Source organism: Crinia signifera, chromosome 7, assembly GCF_055691185.1.
Source record: "Crinia signifera chromosome 7, ASM5569118v1, whole genome shotgun sequence".
Lineage (NCBI taxonomy): Eukaryota > Metazoa > Chordata > Amphibia > Anura > Myobatrachidae > Crinia > Crinia signifera.
Genome location: NC_139223.1, coordinates 676,957 through 703,917, shown reverse-complemented (window position 1 = coordinate 703,917; position 26,961 = coordinate 676,957). Strand labels below are relative to the sequence as shown.

Below are 26,961 nucleotides of genomic sequence, written 5' to 3'. Positions count from 1 at the left end.
GGAGGTCGCATCCTACCGAGAGCAGGAAACACTAACACAAAGTATCCTACGCCAAGAGATAACTAGGACACCTAATGCTTAGCGCTAGGTATGGAGGCCGCATCCTACAGAGAGCAGGAAAGACTAACACAAAGTATCCTACGCCAAGAGATAACTAGGACACCTAATGCTTAGTGCTAGGTATGGAGGTCGCATCCTACCGAGAGCAGGAAACACTAACACAAAGTATCCTATGCCAGGAGATAACTAGGACACCTAATGCTTAGCGCTAGGTATGGAGGCTGCATCCTACCGAGAGCAGGAAACACTAACACAAAGTATCCTATGCCAGGAGATAACTAGGACACCTAATGCTTAGTGCTAGGTATGGAGGCCGCATCCTACCGAGAGCAGGAAACACTAACACAAAGTATCCTATGCCTGGAGATAACTAGGACACCTAATGCTTAGCGCTAGGTATGGAGGCCGCATCCTACCGAGAGCAGGAAACACTAACACAAAGTATCCTACGCCAAGAGATAACTAGGACACCTAATGCTTAGCGCTAGGTATGGAGGTCGCATCCTACCGAGAGCAGGAAACACTAACACAAAGTATCCTACGCCAAGAGATAACTAGGACACCTAATGCTTAGCGCTAGGTATGGAGGTCGCATCCTACCGAGAGCAGGAAACACTAACACAAAGTATCCTATGCCAGGAGATAACTAGGACACCTAATGCTTAGCGCTAGGTATGGAGGTCGCATCCTACCGAGAGCAGGAAACACTAACATAAAGTATCCTACGCCAAGAGATAACTAGGACACCTAATGCTTAGTGCTAGGTATGGAGGTCGCATCCTACCGAGAGCAGGAAACACTAACACAAAGTATCCTATGCCAGGAGATAACTAGGACACCTAATGCTTAGCGCTAGGTATGGAGGCTGCATCCTACCGAGAGCAGGAAACACTAACACAAAGTATCCTATGCCAGGAGATAACTAGGACACCTAATGCTTAGTGATAGGTATGGAGGCCGCATCCTACTGAGAGCAGGAAACACTAACACAAAGTATCCTATGCGTGGAGAAAACTAGGACACCTAATGCTTAGCGCTAGGTATGGAGGCCGCATCCTACAGAGAGCAGGAAACACTAACACAAAGTATCCTACGCCAAGAGATAACTAGGACACCTAATGCTTAGCGCTAGGTATGGAGGCCGCATCCTACAGAGAGCAGGAAACACTAACACAAAGTATCCTATGCCAGGAAATAACTAGGACACTTAATGCTTAGTGCTAGGTATGGAGGTCGCATCCTACCGAGAGCAAGAAACACTAACATAAAGTATCCTACGCCAAGAGATAACTAGGACACCTAATGCTTAGCGCTAGGTATGGAGGTCACATCCTACCGAGAGCAGGAAACACTAACACAAAGTATCCTACGCCAGGAGATAACTAGGACACCTAATGCTTAGCGCTAGGTATGGAGGCTGCATCCTACCGAGAGCAGGAAACACTAACACAAAGTATCCTACGCCAAGAGATAACTAGGACACCTAATGCTTAGCGCTAGGTATGGAGGCCGCATCCTACAGAGAGCAGGAAACACTAACACAAAGTATCCTATGCCAGGAGATAACTAGGACACCTAATGCTTAGCGCTAGGTATGGAGGTCGCATCCTACCGAGAGCAGGAAACACTAACACAAAGTATCCTATGCCAGGAGATAACTAGGACACCTAATGCTTAGCGCTAGGTATGGAGGTCGCATCCTAACGAGAGCAGGAAACACTAACATAAAGTATCCTACGCCAAGAGATAACTAGGACACCTAATGCTTAGTGCTAGGTATGGAGGTCGCATCCTACCGAGAGCAGGAAACACTAACACAAAGTATCCTATGCCAGGAGATAACTAGGACACCTAATGCTTAGCGCTAGGTATGGAGGCTGCATCCTACCGAGAGCAGGAAACACTAACACAAAGTATCCTATGCCAGGAGATAACTAGGACACCTAATGCTTAGTGATAGGTATGGAGGCCGCATCCTACTGAGAGCAGGAAACACTAACACAAAGTATCCTATGCGTGGAGATAACTAGGACACCTAATGCTTAGCGCTAGGTATGGAGGCCGCATCCTACAGAGAGCAGGAAACACTAACACAAAGTATCCTACGCCAAGAGATAACTAGGACACCTAATGCTTAGCGCTAGGTATGGAGGCCACATCCTACAGAGAGCAGGAAACACTAACACAAAGTATCCTATGCCAGGAGATAACTAGGACACCTAATGCTTAGTGCTAGGTATGGAGGTCGCATCCTACCGAGAGCAGGAAACACTAACATAAAGTATCCTACGCCAAGAGATAACGAGGACACCTAATGCTTAGCGCTAGGTATGGAGGTCGCATCCTACCGAGAGCAGGAAACACTAACACAAAGTATCCTACGCCAAGAGATAACTAGGACACCTAATGCTTAGCGCTAGGTATGGAGGCCGCATCCTACAGAGAGCAGGAAACACTAACACAAAGTATCCTATGCCAGGAGATAACTAGGACACCTAATGCTTAGTGCTAGGTATGGAGGTCGCATCCTACCGAGAGCAGGAAACACTAACATAAAGTATCCTACGCCAAGAGATAACTAGGACACCTAATGCTTAGCGCTAGGTATGGAGGTCGCATCCTACCGAGAGCAGGAAACACTAACACAAAGTATCCTACGCCAGGAGATAACTAGGACACCTAATGCTTAGCGCTAGGTATGGAGGCCGCATCCTACAGAGAGCAGGAAACACTAACACAAAGTATCCTACGCCAAGAGATAACTAGGACACCTAATGCTTAGCGCTAGGTATGGAGGCCGCATCCTACAGAGAGCAGGAAACACTAACACAAAGTATCCTATGCCAGGAGATAACTAGGACACCTAATGCTTAGCGCTAGGTATGGAGGCCGCATCCTACCGAGAGCAGGAAACACTAACACAAAGTATCCTACGCCTGGAGATAACTAGGACACCTAATGCTTAGCGCTAGGTATGGAGGTCGCATCCTACCGAGAGCAGGAAACACTAACATAAAGTATCCTACACCAAGAGATAACTAGGACACCTAATGCTTAGTGCTAGGTATGGAGGTCGCATCCTACCGAGAGCAGGAAACACTAACACAAAGTATCCTATGCCAGGAGATAACTAGGACACCTAATGCTTAGCGCTAGGTATGGAGGCTGCATCCTACCGAGAGCAGGAAACACTAACACAAAGTATCCTATGCCAGGAGATAACTAGGACACCTAATGCTTAGTGATAGGTATGGAGGCCGCATCCTACTGAGAGCAAAAAACACTAACACAAAGTATCCTATGCGTGGAGATAACTAGGACACCTAATGCTTAGCGCTAGGTATGGAGGCCGCATCCTACAGAGAGCAGGAAACACTAACACAAAGTATCCTATGCCAGGAGATAACTAGGACACCTAATGCTTAGCGCTAGGTATGGAGGTCGCATCCTACCGAGAGCAGGAAACACTAACACAAAGTATCCTATGCCAGGAGATAACTAGGACACCTAATGCTTAGCGCTAGGTATGGAGGCTGCATCCTACCGAGAGCAGGAAACACTAACACAAAGTATTCTATGCCTGGAGATAACTCGGACACCTAATGCTTAGCGCTAGGTATGGAGGCCGCATCCTACCGAGAGCAGGAAACACTAACACAAAGTATCCTATGCCTGGAGATAACTCGGACACCTAATGCTTAGCGCTAGGTATGGAGGCCGCATCCTACAGAGAGCAGGAAACACTAACACAAAGTATCCTATGCCAGGAGATAACTAGGACACCTAATGCTTAGCGCTAGGTATGGAGGCTGCATCCTACCGAGAGCAGGAAACACTAACACAAAGTATTCTATGCCTGGAGATAACTCGGACACCTAATGCTTAGCGCTAGGTATGGAGGCCGCATCCTACCGAGAGCAGGAAACACTAACACAAAGTATCCTATGCCAGGAGATAACTAGGACACCTAATGCTTAGCGCTAGGTATGGAGGCTGCATCCTACCGAGAGCAGGAAACACTTACACAAAGTATCCTATGCCAGGAGATAACTAGGACACCTAATGCTTAGTGATAGGTATGGAGGCCGCATCCTACTGAGAGCAGGAAACACTAACACAAAGTATCCTATGCGTGGAGATAACTAGGACACCTAATGCTTAGCGCTAGGTATGGAGGCCGCATCCTACAGAGAGCAGGAAACACTAACACAAAGTATCCTACGCCAAGAGATAACTAGGACACCTAATGCTTAGCGCTAGGTATGGAGGCCGCATCCTACAGAGAGCAGGAAACACTAACACAAAGTATCCTATGCCAGGAGATAACTAGGACACCTAATGCTTAGTGCTAGGTATGGAGGTCGCATCCTACCGAGAGCAGGAAACACTAACATAAAGTATCCTACGCCAAGAGATAACGAGGACACCTAATGCTTAGCGCTAGGTATGGAGGTCGCATCCTACCGAGAGCAGGAAACACTAACACAAAGTATCCTACGCCAAGAGATAACTAGGACACCTAATGCTTAGCGCTAGGTATGGAGGCCGCATCCTACAGAGAGCAGGAAACACTAACACAAAGTATCCTATGCCAGGAGATAACTAGGACACCTAATGCTTAGTGCTAGGTATGGAGGTCGCATCCTACCGAGAGCAGGAAACACTAACATAAAGTATCCTACGCCAAGAGATAACTAGGACACCTAATGCTTAGCGCTAGGTATGGAGGTCGCATCCTACCGAGAGCAGGAAACACTAACACAAAGTATCCTACGCCAGGAGATAACTAGGACACCTAATGCTTAGCGCTAGGTATGGAGGCTGCATCCTACCGAGAGCAGGAAACACTAACACAAAGTATCCTACGCCAAGAGATAACTAGGACACCTAATGCTTAGCGCTAGGTATGGAGGCCGCATCCTACAGAGAGCAGGAAACACTAACACAAAGTATCCTATGCCAGGAGATAACTAGGACACCTAATGCTTAGCGCTAGGTATGGAGGCCGCATCCTACCGAGAGCAGGAAACACTAACACAAAGTATCCTACGCCTGGAGATAACTAGGACACCTAATGCTTAGCGCTAGGTATGGAGGTCGCATCCTACCGAGAGCAGGAAACACTAACATAAAGTATCCTACACCAAGAGATAACTAGGACACCTAATGCTTAGTGCTAGGTATGGAGGTCGCATCCTACCGAGAGCAGGAAACACTAACACAAAGTATCCTATGCCAGGAGATAACTAGGACACCTAATGCTTAGCGCTAGGTATGGAGGCTGCATCCTACCGAGAGCAGGAAACACTAACACAAAGTATCCTATGCCAGGAGATAACTAGGACACCTAATGCTTAGCGCTAGGTATGGAGGCTGCATCCTACCGAGAGCAAAAAACACTAACACAAAGTATCCTATGCGTGGAGATAACTAGGACACCTAATGCTTAGTGATAGGTATGGAGGCCGCATCCTACTGAGAGCAAAAAACACTAACACAAAGTATCCTATGCGTGGAGATAACTAGGACACCTAATGCTTAGCGCTAGGTATGGAGGCCGCATCCTACAGAGAGCAGGAAACACTAACACAAAGTATCCTATGCCAGGAGATAACTCGGACACCTAATGCTTAGCGCTAGGTATGGAGGCCGCATCCTACCGAGAGCAGGAAACACTAACACAAAGTATCCTATGCCTGGAGATAACTCGGACACCTAATGCTTAGCGCTAGGTATGGAGGCCGCATCCTACAGAGAGCAGGAAACACTAACACAAAGTATCCTATGCCAGGAGATAACTAGGACACCTAATGCTTAGCGCTAGGTATGGAGGCTGCATCCTACCGAGAGCAGGAAACACTAACACAAAGTATTCTATGCCTGGAGATAACTCGGACACCTAATGCTTAGCGCTAGGTATGGAGGCCGCATCCTACCGAGAGCAGGAAACACTAACACAAAGTATCCTATGCCAGGAGAGAACTAGGACACCTAATGCTTAGCGCTAGGTATGGAGGTCGCATCCTACCGAGAGCAGGAAACACTAACACAAAGTATCCTATGCCAGGAGATAACTAGGACACCTAATGCTTAGCGCTAGGTATGGAGGCTGCATCCTACAGAGAGCAGGAAACACTAACACAAAGTATCCTACGCCAAGAGATAACTAGGACACCTAATGCTTAGCGCTAGGTATGGAGGCTGCATCCTACGGAGAGCAGGAAACACTAACACAAAGTATCCTATGCCAAGAGATAACTAGGACACCTAATGCTTAGCGCTAGGTATGGAGGCTGCATCCTACCGAGAGCAGGAAACACTAACACAAAGTATCCTACGCCAAGAGATAACTAGGACACCTAATTCTTAGCGCTAGGTATGGAGGCCGCATCCTACAGAGAGCAGGAAACACTAACACAAAGTATCCTATGCCAGGAGATAACTAGGACACCTAATGCTTAGCGCTAGGTATGGAGGCTGCATCCTACCGAGAGTAGGAAACACTAACACAAAGTATCCTATGCCAAGAGATAACTAGGACACCTAATGCTTAGCGCTAGGTATGGAGGCTGCATCCTACAGAGAGCAGGAAACACTAACACAAAGTATCCTACGCCAAGAGATAACTAGGACACCTAATGCTTAGCGCTAGGTATGGAGGCTGCATCCTACCGAGAGCAGGAAACACTAACACAAAGTATCCTACGCCAAGAGATAACTAGGACACCTAATGCTTAGCGCTAGGTATGGAGGCCGCATCCTACAGAGAGCAGGAAACACTAACACAAAGTATCCTATGCCTGGAGATAACTAGGACACCTAATGCTTAGTGCTAGGTATGGAGGCTGCATCCTACCGAGAGCAGGAAACACTAACACAAAGTATCCTATGCCAGGAGATAACTAGAACACCTAATGCTTAGCGCTAGGTATGGAGGCTGCATCCTACCGAGAGCAGGAAACACTAACACAAAGTATCCTATGCCTGGAGATAACTAGGACACCTAATGCTTAGCGCTAGGTATGGAGGCTGCATCCTACCGAGAGCAGGAAACACTAACACAAAGTATCCTACGCCTGGAGATAACTAGGACACTTAATGCTTAGTGATAGGTATGGAGGCCGCATCCTACAGAGAGCAGGAAACACTAACACAAAGTATCCTAAGCCTGGAGATAACTAGGACACTTAATGCTTAGTGATAGGTATGGAGGCTGCATCCTACCGAGAGCAGGAAACACTAATACAAAGTATCCTATGGCAGGAGATAACTAGGACACTTAATGCTTAGCGCTAGGTATGGAGGACGCATCCTACTGAGAGCAGGAAACACTAATACAAAGTATCCTATGGCAGGAGATAACTAGGACACCTAATGCTTAGTGCTAGGTATGGAGGCTGCATCCTACCGAGAGCAGGAAACACTAACACAAAGTATTCTATGCCTGGAGATAACTAGGACACCTAATGCTTAGCGCTAGGTATGGAGGCCGTATCCTACAGAGAGCAGGAAACACTAACACAAAGTATTCTATGACAGGAGATAACTAGGACACCTAATGCTTAGCGCTAGGTATGGAGGCTGCATCCTACCGAGAGCAGGAAACACTAACACAAAGTATCCTATGCCAGGAGATAACTAGGACACCTAATGCTTAGTGCTAGGTATGGAGGTCGCATCCTACCGAGAGCAGGAAACACTAACACAAAGTATCCTACGCCAAGAGATAACTAGGACACCTAATGCTTAGGAAACACTAACACAAAGCATCACACACACACTTTCCTCACCTGCAGAAGTAAGGTGAGTGTCTGCTGCTCTCTTAGAAACATCAACATCTGAGCCATAGTGTCCTTGGGGACATCTAAGGACAAAGGGACACAGAGTAACCGAGAGACCAGACATATTATATCATAGAGGGTGAGAGAGATGTCCCAGCTACATGTCCTGCTGCTGTGGAGAGAAAACAGGGGATAGATTGAGTATATGCATACCTCCCAACTGTCCGCGGCTGGGGGGGGGGGGGGGGGGGCAGGCAGTTGGACGGTATGCAGCCTTCTGTCTAATTAGTACTTTAATATAGTGAATACTGTAGGCTAATACTCTTTAAAGAAAAATGAGTGCAACTCCCCCCCCCCCCCCACTGTAAGAAACATTGGAGACCTGGATTCTAATTTAACCCCCTGGGTGCAATGGTGTCAAACCTACAGTGTGAAAGTAGGTGGATCTATAAGTCGGACACCATTGCACCCAGAGGTATTATTCTGCCAAGTTCTGACTTGTTTTTTTTTATCATTATCAGACTTAGTAGTAGTAGTAGTAGTACGTTTATTTATAAGGCGCCGCAAAGTGTCCGCAGCGCCGTACATAGCAAACAAAAAAAAACAAATTACAAGGTAACGTACAGGGTGTGTTGAAAGATACAGTATAAATAGGGGTATAGCTGGTCGAACTAGAATCAGCATCAGTTCAGAAGTAGGTGTCAAAATTGTCAAGGAGACTGAAGATGAAGTAGAGGAAGGGAAGAACAGGACAGATGAGGTAATGAGGTAGGGTGAGTACGTGAGGAAGGAGGGCCCTGCTCATAAGAGTTAACATACAAAAAATAGGTGGGTGGACGAACGAAATACAATAGGATAAGTAGGAACGGAGGGGAACGGAGGCAGGATAGGAGGATCAAAAGAGGTTAGGAGGAGGGATAGGCTAGTCGAAAAAAGTGGGTTTTGAGGGAGCGCTTGAAGGAGGTAAGGGAATCAGATAGCCTGATGGGTGGCGGGAGGTTGTTCCAGTGCAGGGGGGCAGCGCGAGAGAAATCTTGGACACGGGAGTGGGAGGAGGTGATTAGGTGAGAGGTCAGTCGGCGGTCAGCGATGGAGCGAAGAGGACGGGAGGGAGTGTGGATAGAGATCAGTGAAGAGAGGTAGGGAGCTGTGGAGGAGGAGAGAGCCTTGTAGGTGGTGGTGAGGAGTTTAAAGAGAACTCTGAAAGGAATGGGGAGCCAGTGAAGAGATAAACAGAGGGGGGAGGCGGAGGTAGAGCGGCGGGAGAGGAAGATGAGCCTAGCAGCAGCGTTAAGAATGGATTGGAGAGGTGCGAGGCGGGTGAGAGGTAGCCCAGAGAGAAGGATGTTGCAGTAGTCAAGGCGGGAGATGACAAGAGAGTGAATGAGAATTTTGGTCGCGTCAGTGGAGAGGAATGGTCTGATGCGTGAGATGTTGCGTAGGTGAAAGCGGCAAGACTGTGAGAGAGCACGAATGTGGGGGGTGAAAGAGAGGGAGGAGTCAATGATGACACCGAGGCAGCGCGTTTGGTCGGTGGAGGTGATCTCGGTTTCACCAATGCTGATGGAGATAGTGGGAGAAGAGGGGATGTTCGGGGGATGGAAGATTAGAAGTTCAGTTTTAGCCATGTTTAGTTTCAGGAAGCGTTGGGTCATCCAGGCTGAGATGGCCGTGAGGCATTCGGAGACCTTGGACAGGAGTGATGGGGATAAGTCGGGGGAGGAGAGATAGATTAGGGTATCATCAGCATAAAGGTGGTAATGAAAACCATAGGAGCTGATGAGGGTGCCCAGAGAGGTGGTGTAGAGGGAGAAGAGGAGAGGGCCAAGGACTGACCCTTGGGGAACACCGACTGGCTGGGGGGTAGTAGGAGAGGAGGAGCTCGGAGTGGAGACGGAGAAGGAGCGATCGGAGAGGTATGAGGTGAACCAGGAGAAGACCGTTCTGAGACTTAACCCTCAGAAACTTTATTTTCAATAGAGGTAACCTTCTTATCTATTTAAACTTTTGCTGAAATCAGAGACTTTATCACAGAGTTGATCCAAGACAGGTGTGAGCGCAACAATATTTTTCTCAACTTCAATCAACATTTTCTTTTTTTCTGACAGGAGTAAACGCATTCGTTCCAGAGCACTTTTATCTAAAATATGATTCCACTACTTCATAAATTGGTCATTATCTAAACCTATGCAGGGTAATCCTCGTGGCACCCTTCCACAGGCAATATAACTATCCAGGCTTTTGATGTCCCACCATGTCTTAGCCTCCTTAATCAGTAGTCTTTCCAGATCTACTAAACAGCTTTTTACCAAGCTCGTTTGATAATCATGTAATGAGCGGCCAGCAGGAGGAAATCATACAAGTTACTCCAAATGACGACATGGTGGACGCATTACAGCTCAAAAGAGAAGTGGAGGAGGAGATAAAAAAGAAAGAAGCTGAAGCTCCATCAAGTGAAGGAAAGATTAAACACCTGAGAGATGAGCATTGAAGCCCCAAGGCTGAGCTCATCCTGGTGCAGACATTCCACACCTGAGAACTGAGCACATGAAGCCCCAAGGCTGAGATCATCCTGGTGCAGACATGCCACACCTGAGAACTGAGCACATGAAGCCCCAAGGCTGAGATCATCCTGGTCCAGACATGCCACACCTGAGAACTGAGCACATGAAGCCCCAAGGCTGAGCTCATCCTGGTGCAGACATGCCACACCTGAGAGATGAGCATTGAAGCCACAAGGCTGAGCTCATCCTGGTGCAGACATGCCACACCTGAGAGATGAGCATTGAAGCCACAAGGCTGAGCTCCTCCTGGTGCAGACATGCCACACCTGAGAGATGAGCATTGAAGCCCCAAGGCTGAGCTCATCCTGGTGCAGACATTCCACACCTGAGAACTGAGCACATGAAGCCCCAAGGCGGAGATCATCCTGGTGCAGACATGCCACACCTGAGAACTGAGCACATGAAGCCCCAAGGCTGAGATCATCCTGGTGCAGACATGTCACACCTGAGAACTGAGCACATGAAGCCCCAAGGCTGAGCTCATCCTGGTGCAGACATGCCACACCTGAGAGATGAGCATTGAAGCCACAAGGCTGAGCTCCTCCTGGTGCAGACATGCCACACCTGAGAGATGAGTATTGAAGCCCCAAGGCTGAGCTCATCCTGGTGCAGACATGCCGCACCTGAGAACTGAGCACATGAAGCCCCAAGGCTGAGATCATCCTGGTGCAGACATGCCGCACCTGAGAACTGAGCACATGAAGCCCCAAGGCTGAGCTCATCCTGGTGCAGACATGCCACACCTGAGAGATGAGCATTGAAGCCACAAGGCTGAGCTCATCCTGGTGCAGACATTCCACACCTGAGAACTGAGCACATGAAGCCCCAAGGCTGAGCTCATCCTGGTGCAGACATGCCACACCTGAGAACTGAGCACATGAAGCCCCAAGGCTGAGCTCATCCTGGTGCATACATTCCACACCTGAGAACTGAGCACATGAAGCCCCAAGGCTGAGCTCATCCTGGTGCAGACATGCCACACCTGAGAACTGAGCACATGAAGCCCCAAGGCTGAGCTCATCCTGGTGCAGACATGCCACACCTGAGTACATGAAGCCCCAAGGCTGAGCTCATCCTGGTGCAGACATTCCACACCTGAGAGATGAGCATTGAAGCCCCAAGGCTGAGCTCATCCTGGTGCAGACATGCCACACCTGAGAGATGAGCATTGAAGCCCCAAGGCTGAGCTCATCCTGGTGCAGACATGCCACACCTGAGAGATGAGCATTGAAGCCCCAAGGCTGAGCTCATCCTGGTGCAGACATGCCACACCTGAGAACTGAGCACATGAAGCCCCAAGGCTGAGATCATCCTGGTGCAGACATGCCACACCTGAGAACTGAGCACATGAAGCCCCAAGGCTGAGATCATCCTGGTGCAGACATTCCACACCTGAGAACTGAGCACATGAAGCCCCAAGGCTGAGCTCATCTTGGTGCAGACATTCCACACCTGAGAACCGAGCACATGAAGCCCCAAGGCTGAGCTCATCCTGGTGCAGACATGCCACACCTGAGAACTGAGCACATGAAGCCCCAAGGCTGAGATCATCCTGGTGCAGACATTCCACACCTGAGAACTGAGCACATGAAGCCCCAACGCTGAGCTCATCCTGGTGCAGACATTCCACACCTGAGAACTGAGCACATGAAGCCCCAAGGCTGAGCTCATCCTGGTGCATACATTCCACACCTGAGAACTGAGCACATGAAGCCCCAAGGCTGAGCTCATCTTGGTGCAGACATGCCACACCTGAGAACTGAGCACATGAAGCCCCAAGGCTGAGATCATCCTGGTGCAGACATGCCACACCTGAGAACTGAGCACATGAAGCCCCAAGGCTGAGATCATCCTGGTGCATACATTCCACACCTGAGAACTGAGCACATGAAGCCCCAAGGCTGAGCTCATCTTGGTGCAGACATGCCACACCTGAGAACTGAGCACATGAAGCCCCAAGGCTGAGATCATCCTGGTGCAGACATGCCACACCTGAGAACTGAGCACATGAAGCCCCAAGGCTGAGATCATCCTGGTGCAGACATTCCACACCTGAGAGATGAGCATTGAAGCCACAAGGCTGAGATCATCCTGGTGCAGACATTCCACACCTGAGAGATGAGCATTGAAGCCACAAGGCTGAGCTCATCCTGGTGCAGACATTCCGCACCTGAGAACTGAGCACATGAAGCCCCAAGGCTGAGCTCATCTTGGTGCAGACATTCCACACCTGAGAACTGAGCACATGAAGCCCCAAGGCTGAGCTCCTCCTGGTGCAGACATTACACACCTGAGAACTGAGCACATGAAGCCCCAAGGCTGAGATCATCCTGGTGCAGACATTCCACACCTGAGAACTGAGCACATGAAGCCCCAACGCTGAGCTCATCCTGGTGCAGACATGCCACACCTGAGAACTGAGCACATGAAGCCCCTGCCCCTTACACACCCTCTGCTGCACCACGTTACCCTGGAACAGAGATTTAACACCTTAGATATAATCACATACTGTACAGCATTTGGGGATTAGGGCTACTGGCGAAACCCCATTAAAAAAACGACACAGTGCAGCCACCTCATGGGTGTGTTGGAAGAGCTGCTAATTATTTATAAACTGTTGACAGTTACATCCAACTCGCTGATAACGTAATAACCTGAATATTTAAAACCAGGTGACGCTGGCTACTTCAGCTTGTGCAGTGATTCCCAACAGTGGTTCCCTTGGGTTGCCACCTGACTCTTGCCGGGGTGTCTTAGGTTGGTGGTCCAGTACCAAATCTAATTATTTATGGGCAAAACCAGCGCTAGTGGCTGCCAATGATAAATCATGTGGACAAACACAAGCACAACTGTAAACCACCACAGAACTAAATAATGACAGGTAGGCAAAATTTGGCAATAAAAAGTTTTTTTCCTAGGGGTGCCATGAGTCAAGTAAGTTTTGCAACCACTGAGCTAGTTTAATATATGTGCTGACTGTCATACCCTGTGTTATACGGACATTGCCGCAACACCAGACACAGCGCTCACCTTGCCTGTCTTCTACAAGCCCACCTCCAGGAGGCTACTTTCCCTGGAATCTGGGGGCGGGTTTATAGAAGATAGACAATCATCCCTTTTATGACACATTCTACAATCATGCCATAGTACAGTGGTTTCCCAGCTTTCTTCAGTCAGGGCACACTAAGGGAAGGGGGGGGGGGGGGTGATTCAATACTGACCGACAGGGGCCAAGGTGTTCCATCTAGTTCTAAAGCTGGCCATACATCAGCATCAGAACGACCTGCATATGACACATACGATTTGCTTACGACCTCAAGGAAAGCTGACGGATAATATATGCAGCAGCTATGATCTGAGGATCGGCCTCTCGACCCCAAAACCATGCTGCACTGCAGGTGGGGCAGATGCAACATGTGCAGAGGGAGTAACCTTTTGGGGGGAGTTATTTTATGGTCTGCTTTCATTTTAAATTGCAATTAAGATTACAGTTTGAACTCTGTCTGCACCTGTTACATCTGCCCCACCTGTGTGTCAGCCTTGATAACAGATCTGAATGAGGCTCTCTGAGGCTTTGAGCTGTGATTTTACACTGGCAATAGTAAGAGGCGGGGTTTGCATCTATTGCTCTGTTAAATCCAGCGGTTAAAGCCGGCAAGAGGTCTGCTTAGTACATATACCGCTTATTCCCCTGTAACTAAGATGCAGCTGTCTAACATGGAGACATGTGCTCCTCATTCAGATATGGTTGGCTGAGCTTTGTCACAAAGGTCCGATTATCGGAAGTGCAGCAGCCGCTTTGTAAATGTGCGATGGTTCCTGCAATGACAGACATAGTTCGGCTACAGGCTGTCAGTGATTGGAAGTCTGGTGATGTTTGGGGGCGTGAGGGGGTGTGTGTCTCTGCCATTGTCAGGGAGACTCCTGCAGAATGCAGGAGGGGAGGTAACTATGTCTAGAGGCCAGGAAATATCCTGGCCTCTAGACATAGTTACCTCCCCTCCTGCATTCTGCAGGAGTCTCCCTGACATAGCAGCAATCTCCCTCTCTCCCTCATTAGTCTACCAATATCCCTCATGTCACCTAGCCCACATTACACTGTTACATCATAGTTACCTCCCCCATGTCACCTAGCCCACATGACACTGTTACATCATAATTACCTCCCCTCCTGCATTCTGCAGGAAACTCCCTGACATATCAGCAATCTCCCTCTCTCCCTTATTAGTCTAGCAATCTCCCTCATTTCACCTAGCCCACATACACTGTTACACCATAGTTACCTCCCCTCCTGCATTCTGCAGGAGACTCCCTGACATAGCAGCAATATCCCTCTCTCCCTCATTAGTCTAGCAATCTCCCTCATGTCACCTAGCCCACATTACACTGTTACATCATAGTTACCTCCCCTCCTGCATTTAGCAGGAGACTCCCTGACATAGCAGCAATCTCCCTCTCTCCCTCATTAGTCTAGCAATCTCCCTCATGTCACCTAGCCCACATTACACTGTTACATCATGGTTACCTCCCCTCCTGCATTCTGCAGGAGACTCCCTGACGTAGCAGCAATCTCCCTCTCTCCCTCATTAGTCTAGCAATCTCCCTCATGTCACCTAGCCACATTACACTGTTACACCATAGTTACCTCCCCTCCTGCATTCTGCAGGAGACTCCCTGACATAGCAGCAATCTCCCTCTCTCCCTCATTAGTCTAGCAATCTCCCTCATGTCACCTAGCCCACATTACATTGTTACATCATAGTTACCTCCACTCCTGCATGAGACTCCCTGACATAGCAGCAATCTCCCTCTCTCCCTCATTAGCCTAGCAATCTCCCTCTCTCCCTCATTAGTCTAGCAATCTCCCTCATGTCACCTAGCCCACATTACACTGTTACACCATAGTTACCTCCCCTCCTGCATTCTGCAGGAGACTCCCTGACATAGCAGCAATCTCCCTCTCTCCCTCATTAGTCTAGCAATCTCCCCCATATCACCTAGCCCACATTACACTGTTACATCATAGTTACCTCCCCTCCTGCATTCTGCAGGAGACTCCCTGACATAGCAGCAATCTCCCTCTCTCCCTCATTAGTCTAGCAATCTCCCCCATATCACCTAGCCCACATTACACTGTTACATCATAGTTACCTCCCATCCTGCATTCTGCAGGAGACTCCCTGAAATAGCAGCAATCTCCCTCTCTCCCTCATTAGTCTAGCAATCTCCCTCATGTCACCTAGCCCACATTACACTGTTACATCATAGTAACTTCCCCTCCTGCATTCTGCAGGAGACTCCCTGACATAGCAGCAAGCTCCCTCTCTCCCTCATTAGTCTAGCAATCTCCCTCATGTCACCTAGCCCACATTGCACTGTTACATCATAGTAACTTCCCCTCCTGCATTCTGCAGGAGACTCCCTGACATAGCAGCAAGCTCCCTCTCTCCCTCATTAGTCTAGCACTCTCCCTCATGTCACCTAGCCCACATTACACTGTTACATCATAGTTACCTCCCCTCCTGCATTCTGCAGGAGACTCCCTGAAATAGCAGCAATCTCCCCCTCTCCCTCATTAGTCTAGCAATCTCCATCATGTCACCTAGACTACAGTACACTGTTACATCATAGTTACCTCCCCCCCTGCATTCTGCAGGAGACTCCCTGAAATAGCAGCAATCTCCCTCTCTCCCTCATTAGTCTAGCAATCTCCCTCATTTCTCCTAGCCCATATTACACGGTTATATTTTTGGTGAAAAAAAGGAATGAGAGATAGATACAGTTACATTAAATAATCAGCGCCATTTTCCAGCACATTACCAAGTATAGTAGCTCTCACTAACTGCTTTGGGGCTCATCTACATTTAGATATACTGTAAGTCATTTTAAAGATTTAGCAGTACACACCTCTTCTAGGTGCAATCTCTTTTCACAATCTCTCCATATATGGAACTAGACACGCCCTTTGGGTGGAGCATGACATGCCCCCTCAATAGGGCGCTGTGCAAAATTCTACTACCAACTATAATCTCCCTGAAACTAGTGCCTCTAGATTACCTGAGTGACCCCATGACAGCCGACCGATGATGCTGCAGATTATCTAACACTGCGTCCTAGGACAGCATTACCCTATAACTGGTATCTGCAGCTTCTATGTAAGCAGCAGCGATATAACCTCTAACCACATCTTAATGATAGCCAGTGTCTTGGTGGTATTAGATCAGATAGGTGCAGATATTGACAGCTCGGCCTTGTATCACTGAGTGTGTGCTCCTAGGACAAGTGCAATGCCCTAGAATCAGTACTATTCTTCTGGAAAAATAGGTCCAGGAACTCTGGGTCTGGGGGCGGATCGATTAAATTAAAAAAAGGAAATTACAGGTGACTATAAAATAAAACTTATCTTATGGAAAGTACATTTTTGCCCAGAACAGGTTCAGGAACCCAGATGCTGATGATGTCATATTTAATTAGAGCATACGGAATGGCCGTGTGGCTCCCGCAAATCGGGTCCCCCTCCCAGTCCCCCTGGAAGCTGGGCAAGTCTCCTGCATCGCCCCCACAGTCCCTGCACTATTAGAGTACGAATTTTGCGGGTCTGTGGGAGGGGGCGGGGCGAAAATGATGCAAATCATGTCATTTCGTGTGTTTTAGCCCCTCCCCCAAGCCAAGGACCCGCAAAATTGCCACCTTTGACTGTCACAGGGGCAGGGCTTGGTGGCATTAACCTTGTGCTCTCCTCTCCAGGCTTCTCCCGGTCAGGAGTGACAAAATCTAGTATGAATTAGAGGTTCAGTAACTGAGTTCCTGCCGAAAAATAGCCCTGTCTGTGAGAGGCCCATGCTACACGCATAGAATACCTGTGCGAGGCCCATGCTACATGATGTATGCAATACCTGTGCGAGGCCCATGCTACACGTATGTAGTACCTGTGCAAGGCCCATGCTACACGTATGTAACACACGTGCGAGGCCCATGCTACACGTATGTAACACACGTGCGAGGCCCATGATACACGTATGTAACACACGTGCGAGGCCCATGCTACACGTATGTAACACATGTGTGAGACACATGTTACATGTATGTAACATGTGCGAGGCCCATGCTACATGTATGTAACACGTGTGCGAGGTCCATGCTACATGTATGTAACACATGTGCGAGGTCCATGCTACATGTATGTAATACCTGAGAGGCCCATGCTACATGTATGTAATACCTGTGAGAGGCCCATGCTACATGTATGTAATACCTGTGAGAGGCCCATGCTACATGTATGTAATACCTGTGAGAGGCCCATGCTACATGTATGTAATACCTGTGCAAGGCCCATTCTACATGTATGTAATACCTGTGCAAGGCCCATTCTACATGTATGTAATACCTGTGCAAAGCCCATGCATGTAATACCTGTGCGAGGCCCATGTTACATGTATGTAATACCTGTGAGAGGTCCATGCCACACGCATGGAATACCTGTGAGAGGCCCATGCTACATGTATGTAATACCTGTGAGAGGCCCATGCTACATGTATGTAATACCTGTGAGAGGCCCATGCTACATGTATGTAATACCTGTGCAAGGCCCATTCTACATGTATGTAATACCTGTGCAAAGCCCATGCATGTAATACCTGTGCGAGGCCCATGTTACATGTATGTAATACCTGTGAGAGGTCCATGCCACACGCATGGAATACCTGTGAGCGGCCCATGCTACATGTATGTAATACCTGTGAGAGGCCCATGCTACATGTATGTAATACCTGTGAGAGGCCCATGCTACATGTATGTAATACCTGTGCAAGGCCCATTCTACATGTATGTAATACCTGTGCAAGGCCCATTCTACATGTATGTAATACCTGTGCAAGGCCCATTCTACATGTATGTAATACCTGTGCAAAGCCCATGCATGTAATACCTGTGCGAGGCCCATGTTACATGTATGTAATACCTGTGAGAGGTCCATGCCACACGCATGTAATACCTGTGAGAGGCCCATGCTACATGTATGTAATACCTGTGAGAGGCCCATGCTACATGTATGTAATACCTGTGAGAGGCCCATGCTACATGTATGTAATACCTGTGCAAGGCCCATTCTACATGTATGTAATACCTGTGCAAGGCCCATTCTACATGTATGTAATACCTGTGCAAAGCCCATGCATGTAATACCTGTGCGAGGCCCATGTTACATGTATGTAATACCTGTGAGAGGTCCATGCCACACGCATGGAATACCTGTGAGAGGCCCATGCTACATGTATGTAATACCTGTGAGAGGCCCATGCTACATGTATGTAATACCTGTGAGAGGCCCATGCTACATGTATGTAATACCTGTGCAAGGCCCATTCTACATGTATGTAATACCTGTGCAAAGCCCATGCATGTAATACCTGTGCGAGGCCCATGTTACATGTATGTAATACCTGTGAGAGGTCCATGCCACACGCATGGAATACCTGTGAGCGGCCCATGCTACATGTATGTAATACCTGTGAGAGGCCCATGCTACATGTATGTAATACCTGTGAGAGGCCCATGCTACATGCATGTAATACCTGTGCGAGGCCCATTCTACATGCATGTAATACCTGTGCGAGGCCCATGCTACATGCATGTAATACCTGTGCGAGGCCCATGTTACACGCATGTAATACCTGTGAGAGGCCAATGCTACACACATGTAATACCCGTGAGAGGCCCATGCTACACGTATGTAATACCCGTGAGAGGCCCATGCTACATGTATGTAATACCTGTGAGAGGCCCATGCTACATGTATGCAATACCTGTGCTACCTGTGCGAGGACCATTCTACATGTATGTAATACCTGTGCAAGGCCCATGCTACATGCATGTAATACCTGTGCAAGGCCCATGCTACATGCATGTAATACCTGTGCGAGGCCCATGTTACATGTATGTAATACCTGTGAGAGGCCCATGCCACACAAATGGAATACCTGTGAGAGGCCCATGCCACACACATGGAATACCTGTGCGAGGCCCATGCTACACACATGGAATACCTGTGCGAGGCCCATGCTACACACATGTAATACCTGTGAGAGGCCCATGCTACATGTATGTAATACCTGTGAGAGGCCCATGCTACATGTATGTAATACCTGTGAGAGGCCCATGCTACATGTATGTAATACCTGTGAGAGGCCCATGCTACATGTATGTACAGATGGGGCAGGTCCCATCTTGGCAGGGGATGGCGCTGGCGTCGCCAGCCGCCATCCCCCGCCAGCTCCATGGCGATGGTGAGAAGGGGACACGCGCGCGTCCCCTTCCGACGGCGCTTCCATCCGTTCCCCCGGGGTCCCCGCCGCCTGCCCGCATCCCCCCTAACCCCGTCCGTCTCCCTGAGGCGGAGACGGACAGGGTTTCCGTCGCGCTGGCGACTGAGACGCGCGTCTCAGTGTATTCGCTGGCGCGGCTGCTGTCGGGTCGCCAGCGCGGACATTCTGGCGATCCGCCAGCCAGGATGGGACCTGCCCCATCTGTAATACCTGTGCGAGGCCCATTCTACATGTATGTAATACCTGTGCGAGGCCCATTCTACATGTATGTAATACCTGTGCGAGGCCCATGCTACATGCATGTAATACCTGTGCGAGGCCCATGCCACACGTATGTAATACCTGTGCGAGGCCCATGCCACACGTATGTAATACCTGTGAGAGGCCCATGCTACACGCTTGTAATACCTGTGAGAGGCCCATGTTACACATATGTAATACCTGTGAGAGTCCCATGTTACACGTATGTAATACCTGTGAGAGGCCCATGCTACACGCTTGTAATACCTGTGAGAGGCCCATGTTACACATATGTAATACTTGTGAGAGGCCCATGCTACATGTATGTAATACCTGTGCTACATGTGCGAGGACCATTCTACATGTATGTAATACCTGTGCAAGGCCCATGCTACATGCATGTAATACCTGTGCAAGGCCCATGCTACATGCATGTAATACCTGTGCGAGGCCCATGTTACATGTATGTAATACCTGTGAGAGGCCCATGCCACACACATGGAATACTTGTGAGAGGCCCATGCTACACGTATGTAATACCTGTGAGAGGCCCATGCTACAAGTATGTAATACCTATGAGAGGCCCATGCTACATGTATGTAATACCTGTGAGAGGCCCATGCTACATGTATGTACAGATGGGGCAGGTCCCATCTTGGCAGGGGATGGCGCTGGCGTCGGGTGAGAAGGGGACGGGCGCGCACGAGACGGCGCTTCCATCCGTTCCCCCGGGTCCCCGCCGGCAACCCGGGGTCCTCGCCGCCTGCCCGCATCCCCCCCTAACCCCGTCCGTCTCCCTGAGGCGGAGACGGACAGGGTTTCCGTCGCGCTGGCGACGGAGACTGAGACGCGCGTGAGACGCACGCGCGTCTCAGTGTATTCGCTGGTGCGGCTGCTGGCGGGTCGCCAGCGCGGACGTTCTGGCGATCCGCCAGCCAGGATGGGACCTGCCCCATCTGTAATACCTGTGCGAGGCCCATTCTACATGTATGTAATACCTGTGCGAGGCCCATGCTACATGTATGTAATACCTGTGAGAGGCCCATGCCACACGCATGTAATACCTGTGAGAGGCCCATGCCACACGCATGGAATACCTGTGAGAGTCCCATGTTACACGTATGTAATACCTGTGAGAGGCCCATGCTACACGCTTGTAATACCTGTGAGAGGCCCATGTTACACATATGTAATACCTGTGAGAGGCCCATGCTACATGCATGGAATACCTGTGAAAGGCCCATGCTACACGTATGTAATACCTGTGCGAGGCCCATGCTACACGCATGTAATACCTGTGAGAGTCCCATGTTACACGCATGTAATACCTGTGAGAGCCCCATGTTACACGCATGTAATACCTGTGAGAGGCCCATGCTACACGCATGTAATACTTGTGAGAGGCCCATGTTACACGTATGTAATACCTGTGAGAGGCCCATGTTACACGTATGTAATACCTGTGAGAGGCCCATGCTACACACATGTAATACCTGTGAGAGGCCCATGTTACACGTATGTAATACCTGTGAGAGGCCCATGCTACACACATGTAATACCTGTGAGAGGCCCATGCTACACGCATGTAATACCTGTGAGAGGCCCATGCTACACGCATGTAATACCAGTGAGAGGCCCATGTTACATGTATGTAATACCTGTGAGAGGCCCATGCTACCTGCATGAAATACCTGTGAGAGGCCCATGCTACATGTATGTAATACCTGTGCGAGGCCCATGTTACACGTATGTAATACCTGTGAGAGGCCCATGTTACATGTATGTAATACCTGTGAGAGGCCCATGCTACATGTATGTAATACCTGTGAGAGGCCCATGCTACATGTATGTAACACCTGTGAGAGGCCCATGCTACATGTATGTAACACCTGTGAGAGGCCCATGCTACAAGGCCAGCCATCTGTGTATATTCTGTACTAGTGACATGTACATGATGGGGATATTTACACAATGACAGTACAAACATCTTACACTTCCGTCACATGACCCAGGAAACTGGGGCTCATTAATCGGTTCAGTGCTGTCATGACAACGCTCCCAGGAACTCTGAGGAGGCCGAGAAAGTGACCGGGGTCCTGAGCGGAGGTCACCAGAGCCAGGTGGAGGAACGTCACCACTCCTACAACAGCAAAACCATTGGCGTTAGTGGTGCAGCTATGGAAGGCCCCATTCCCAGTCATCACATGGGAATGGGATGTGGCCATACGTATATAACACACATATACCAGTATAGATGTACTATGGCTGCATACAGATGGAGCCGGCATCAATGCCGGCGCCCGCCAGATCCTCTCCTCTCCTCTGGCGAGCGCCAGCGATAGGGACTGGGACGAAGTATCACAGCGGCTGGGCAGCGTCTCCCTGCAGGTCTCCGCTTCAGGGAGACGGGCAGGGGTCGGTCAGGGCGACGGGGACTCGGGGCGCGCAAGCATCTCGTGCGTGGGGTCCTGGGCGGAGGCCGGCTCCATCTGTATGTTACACTCATCTACCATATGCTGCACTGCGTGCTGCCCCCATCCACCATAGGCTGCACTGCGTAATGCCCCCATCCGCCACATGCTGCACTGCGTGCTGCCCCCATTCCGCCATATGCAGTACAGCGTACTGCTCCCATTCCGCCATATGCTGCACTGCGTGCTGCCCCCATCCACCATAGGCTGCACTGCGTACTTCTCCCATCCGCCATAGGCTGCACTGCATACTGCCCCATAGGCTTCACTGCATACTGCCCCCATCCGCCATAGGCTGCACTGCGTACTGCCCCCATCCGCCATAGGCTGCACTGCGTACTGCCCCCATCCGCCATATGCTGCACTGCGTACTGCCCCCATCCGCGAAAGGTTGCACTACGGACTGCCCCCTTCCTCCATACGCTGAACTGCCCCCACCTGCCATATGCTGCACTGCATACTGCCCTCATCCACCATATGCTGCACTGCGTACTGCCCCCACTCCGCCATAGGCTGCACTGCGTACTGCCCCCATATGCTGCGCTGCGTACTTCCCCCATCCACCATATACTGCACGGCGTACTGGCCCCACTCTGCCATAGGCTGCACTGCGTACTGCCCCCATCCACCATATGCTGCACTGCGTACTGCCCCCATCCGCCATTTGCTGCACTGCGTACTGCCACCATCCACCATATGCTGCACTGCGTACTGCCCCCACTCTGCCATAGGCTGCACTGCGTACTGCCCCTACTCTGCCATAGGCTGCACTGCGTACTGCCACCATATGCTGCACTGCGTACTGCCCCCACTCTGCCATAGGCTGCACTGCGTACTGCCCTCTTCCTCCTTACGCTGCATGGCGTACTGCCCCCTTCCTCCATACGCTGCACTGCCCCCATCCGCCATATGCTGCACTGCGTACTGCCCTTATCCGCCATATGCTGCACTGCACCCTGCCCCCACTCTACCATAGGCTGCACTGCCCCCTTCCTCCTCCATAGGCTGCATGGCATACTGCCCCCTTCCTCCATAGGCTGCATGGCATACTGCCCCCTTCCTCCACTTACCACGCACAGACAGCAGAGTCCAATGTGGCTGTGGAAGCTCTTGGCCACGCGGTGTGTCACCCTCTAGCTGGGCTCTTGGGCTGGAGAAGCGAAGCAGTATGCAGACACTGTGCCACAGGGAGCCACATTCGTCTGCTAGAGCCGGGCACAGCGATCTGTCCTAATGCAGCACACAGAGCGACACACAGGGTTACACAATAACACAAAGCCAGTTACACACACAGGTGTGCAGGGTATACATACACAAACACGTGTGCAGAGTATACATACACACACACACACACACACACACACACACCCACCCACGTGTGCAGAGTGTACTGTATATTATATATATACATACATACACACACACACACACACGTGTGCAGAGTATACATACACACAAACGTGTGCAGTGTACTGTATATTATATATACATACACACACACACACACATACATACTGTACATACATACATACATACACACACACATATATAGTACACTCCATATACTATATACTGTACAACAGAGACTCTGTTGTGGAGTCATGCAGTATGCACCTTCCCTCTGAAGCTCTAATTTGGAGGGCCTTACACTGCTGTGGCTAAACTAATTTTGTTTGAAGAAATACACAATTGTGCTTTTTTGGATGCCACATATCTGGATTCTATTTGAAAATACGTTTCTGGTTCTCAATATCGGATATACCCATAGCTTTTTCGGTCATATTGTTGCCCCTGATGAAGTCATTGTCATGACGAAACGCTTTGGGCTTTCTCTTCAGAACAAATCTATCAATGTACCAGGATTTTTTTTTGTAATCACTTGGAAAAAACAATTTGTGTATACTGTCACACCTTGAAAGGTGTTTTTATGTACATTTTACCCATTTTATGTATTAAATATTATACATGAACTGAATTTGTTTCACTGTCTCAGCGCCCTCTGAAACCCCGTTCTTTTTTTCATATCTGTTTCTCTGATCCTGTCTAACAGAGGATCCTTCAGAGGTGCTGCCCTAATCTGTGCGCTGATGGGGGATCCATATATATATATATATATATATATATATATATATATACATACACACACACACAGAATATAGTGTTAGCACCCCCCACACAGATGTTAGCTGGTATTAGTAACCCATCACACACACACACACACACACACACACATGCACGCGCGCGCACACACACACACACAGACATTACCGGTGTTAGAACCTCCCCCCCAACACAGACATTACTGATGTGTTAGCGTCACAGATGTGAGCGTGACCGGTGCGTTAGCGTCACCCGCACAGACGTGACCGGTGCGTTGGCGCCACCCCCCACAGACCTGGCCGGTGCGTTGGCGCCACCCCCACAGACGTGGCCGGTGCGTTAGCGCCACCCCCACAGACGTGGCCGGTGCGTTAGCGCCACCCCCACAGACGTGGCCGGTGCGTTAGCGCCACCCCCACAGACGTGGCCGGTGCGTTAGCGCCACCCCCACAGACGTGGCCGGTGCGTTAGCGCCACCCCCACAGACGTGGCCGGTGCGTTAGCGCCACCCCCCACAGACGTGGCCGGTGCGTTAGCGCCACCCCCCACAGACGTGGCCGGTGCGTTAGCGCCACCCCCACAGACCTGGCCGGTGCGTTGGCGCCACCCCCACAGACCTGGCCGGTGCGTTGGCGCCACCCCCACAGACATTACCTGGCTGACTTGTTGAAGTAAAAGGTGAAAGGTCCAGTCGTATAAGCCTGATCCCAGAGGAGGGGAGCACTGTAACTGGAAGATAGAGAGTATTTATCGCCTGTGTCTCCGTGTCAGCGGGCGTAGTGTAAGTCATGTGACTGAGGAGTAGAGTTCTCCCTAGAGAACCATATGTTTAGAAGAAAAAAAGATAACTCTTTTTAGGGGCACTAACTTTTTCTGTTAAAATTATGTAATTTTTATTGGTGTATAATAAAAGATTGCTGCAGACATAGAATGAGAAAAATGACATAACCATGCTAAGATGATCACACTTATGCTATAAACCATTATAGTTACCTAAGACATCCTGATCTGATCCTTGTATAAAAAGCCAATAAAAGGCCATAGATTGGAATTCCACATAGGATTACGCGCAAGACAGTTCATGCAAAAAATAGCCAAACTGACTCAGTATATTATGTAGCTACGACAACGCTAGCCAGCGGAGCAGAGGATCCTGGGAATTGTAGTCTGTGGACAGTTGGTTACGCCACTGACCGGATTCCCCTAACTTGCGGCGGCACACGCGTAGCGTGTTACTACACGATTAAGTACAGGGAAGTGACTTCAGCCTGCCACTTATTGGACAGAACTGATGGAGGGAGGAAACCCAAGGTATAGTGACCAATCATGTTTCAGTATGTACGGAGGAAGTGTCGGCTACATATAGCGCACACTTTAACAAATGACCACACTGGTGAACAAGCCTGTTTTTAACGGCGAAACGAACGTCCAGAGAGGTGCATAGGCGAATCTAGAATTATGTAATTAATGGGTGGTCTCAGATCCAGACAGAATAGCAGGGGGACCTTTGCGCGGCTATGCCGCGCAGCAAAAAGGGGGCGTGGACTCATGGGAAGGAGGCGTGGCATCACAAAAAGTGGTGTGGTCTTACACTTTAGACCATACACAGTAATGGCCATTACACATTTTAGCAAACTCCGTAATACGCATTACACATAAAGCCACACGCCGTAATGCCAATTACACATAAGGCCACACACCATAATGCCCATTACACATTGTGCCACACATCATGATGCCCATTACATACCGTAATGCCCATTACATATTTGCCACATAAGTGCTGCTTACCTACGTGCTCATTACTATGGAGTTCTTGCTTGATGGCACCATAGTACCCATTACACATGATGCCACACACCATAGTACCCATTACACATGATGCCGCGCACCATAGTACCCATTACACATGATGCTGCACACATAATGCCCCTTACACATGATGCAGCACACATAATGCCCCTTACACATGATGCTGCACACCATAATGCCCCTTACACATTAAGCCACACATTATGCGTAATGCCCCCACATACTGCCACTTGTAGCGTCCCTTAAGCAATGCCCCCAAAAGTGTACATTTTTATATGAGCCTTCTAAAAAAAAAAAAAAACGGTTTAACCTCAATATCCCTGGAACCAATTAACCCATATGGATCCAGCCTGGTATCAGATTGAAGGCCCAGCGATTTGGATTCGACTGAGATCAACCCTGAGTTTCAGTGATGCCGAAGGGGGAACTGGCAGCCGTTGAACTGGGTGGGGGTCGGAATTAGCAGGTCCCATGTTATCCTATAGGGAAAACTTTCCAGCTTTGCCTGGCAGTATCTCCGGTTCCCAGGGGAGTAGAGACACGGGGCTGGGCTCGTTGGAAAGACCCATCCCTCAGCTACAAAATGGGCTAATGGGTGGTCTGGTGCACC

General features: G+C 49.4%; 1 protein-coding gene across 3 annotated transcripts in view; it reads right to left on the bottom strand.

Annotated features, from left to right (window-relative positions):
- Window positions 1-26,961, bottom strand: part of STK36 (serine/threonine kinase 36) — a 142,780-nt gene that overhangs the window by 10,265 nt on the left and 105,554 nt on the right. For 2 of the 3 annotated variants that reach the window (XM_083152181.1, XM_083152180.1), the window contains exons 22-25: window positions 25,194-25,268; window positions 23,510-23,669; window positions 21,961-22,108; window positions 7,851-8,013 (exon numbers count right to left, since the gene is read on the bottom strand). In XM_083152181.1, coding sequence (XP_083008307.1) covers window positions 7,851-8,013; window positions 21,961-22,108; window positions 23,510-23,669; window positions 25,194-25,268 — 546 coding nt within the window. The remainder of the gene's footprint in view (window positions 1-7,850; window positions 8,014-21,960; window positions 22,109-23,509; window positions 23,670-25,193; window positions 25,269-26,961) is intronic. The other variant, XM_083152182.1, reaches the window with a different exon arrangement.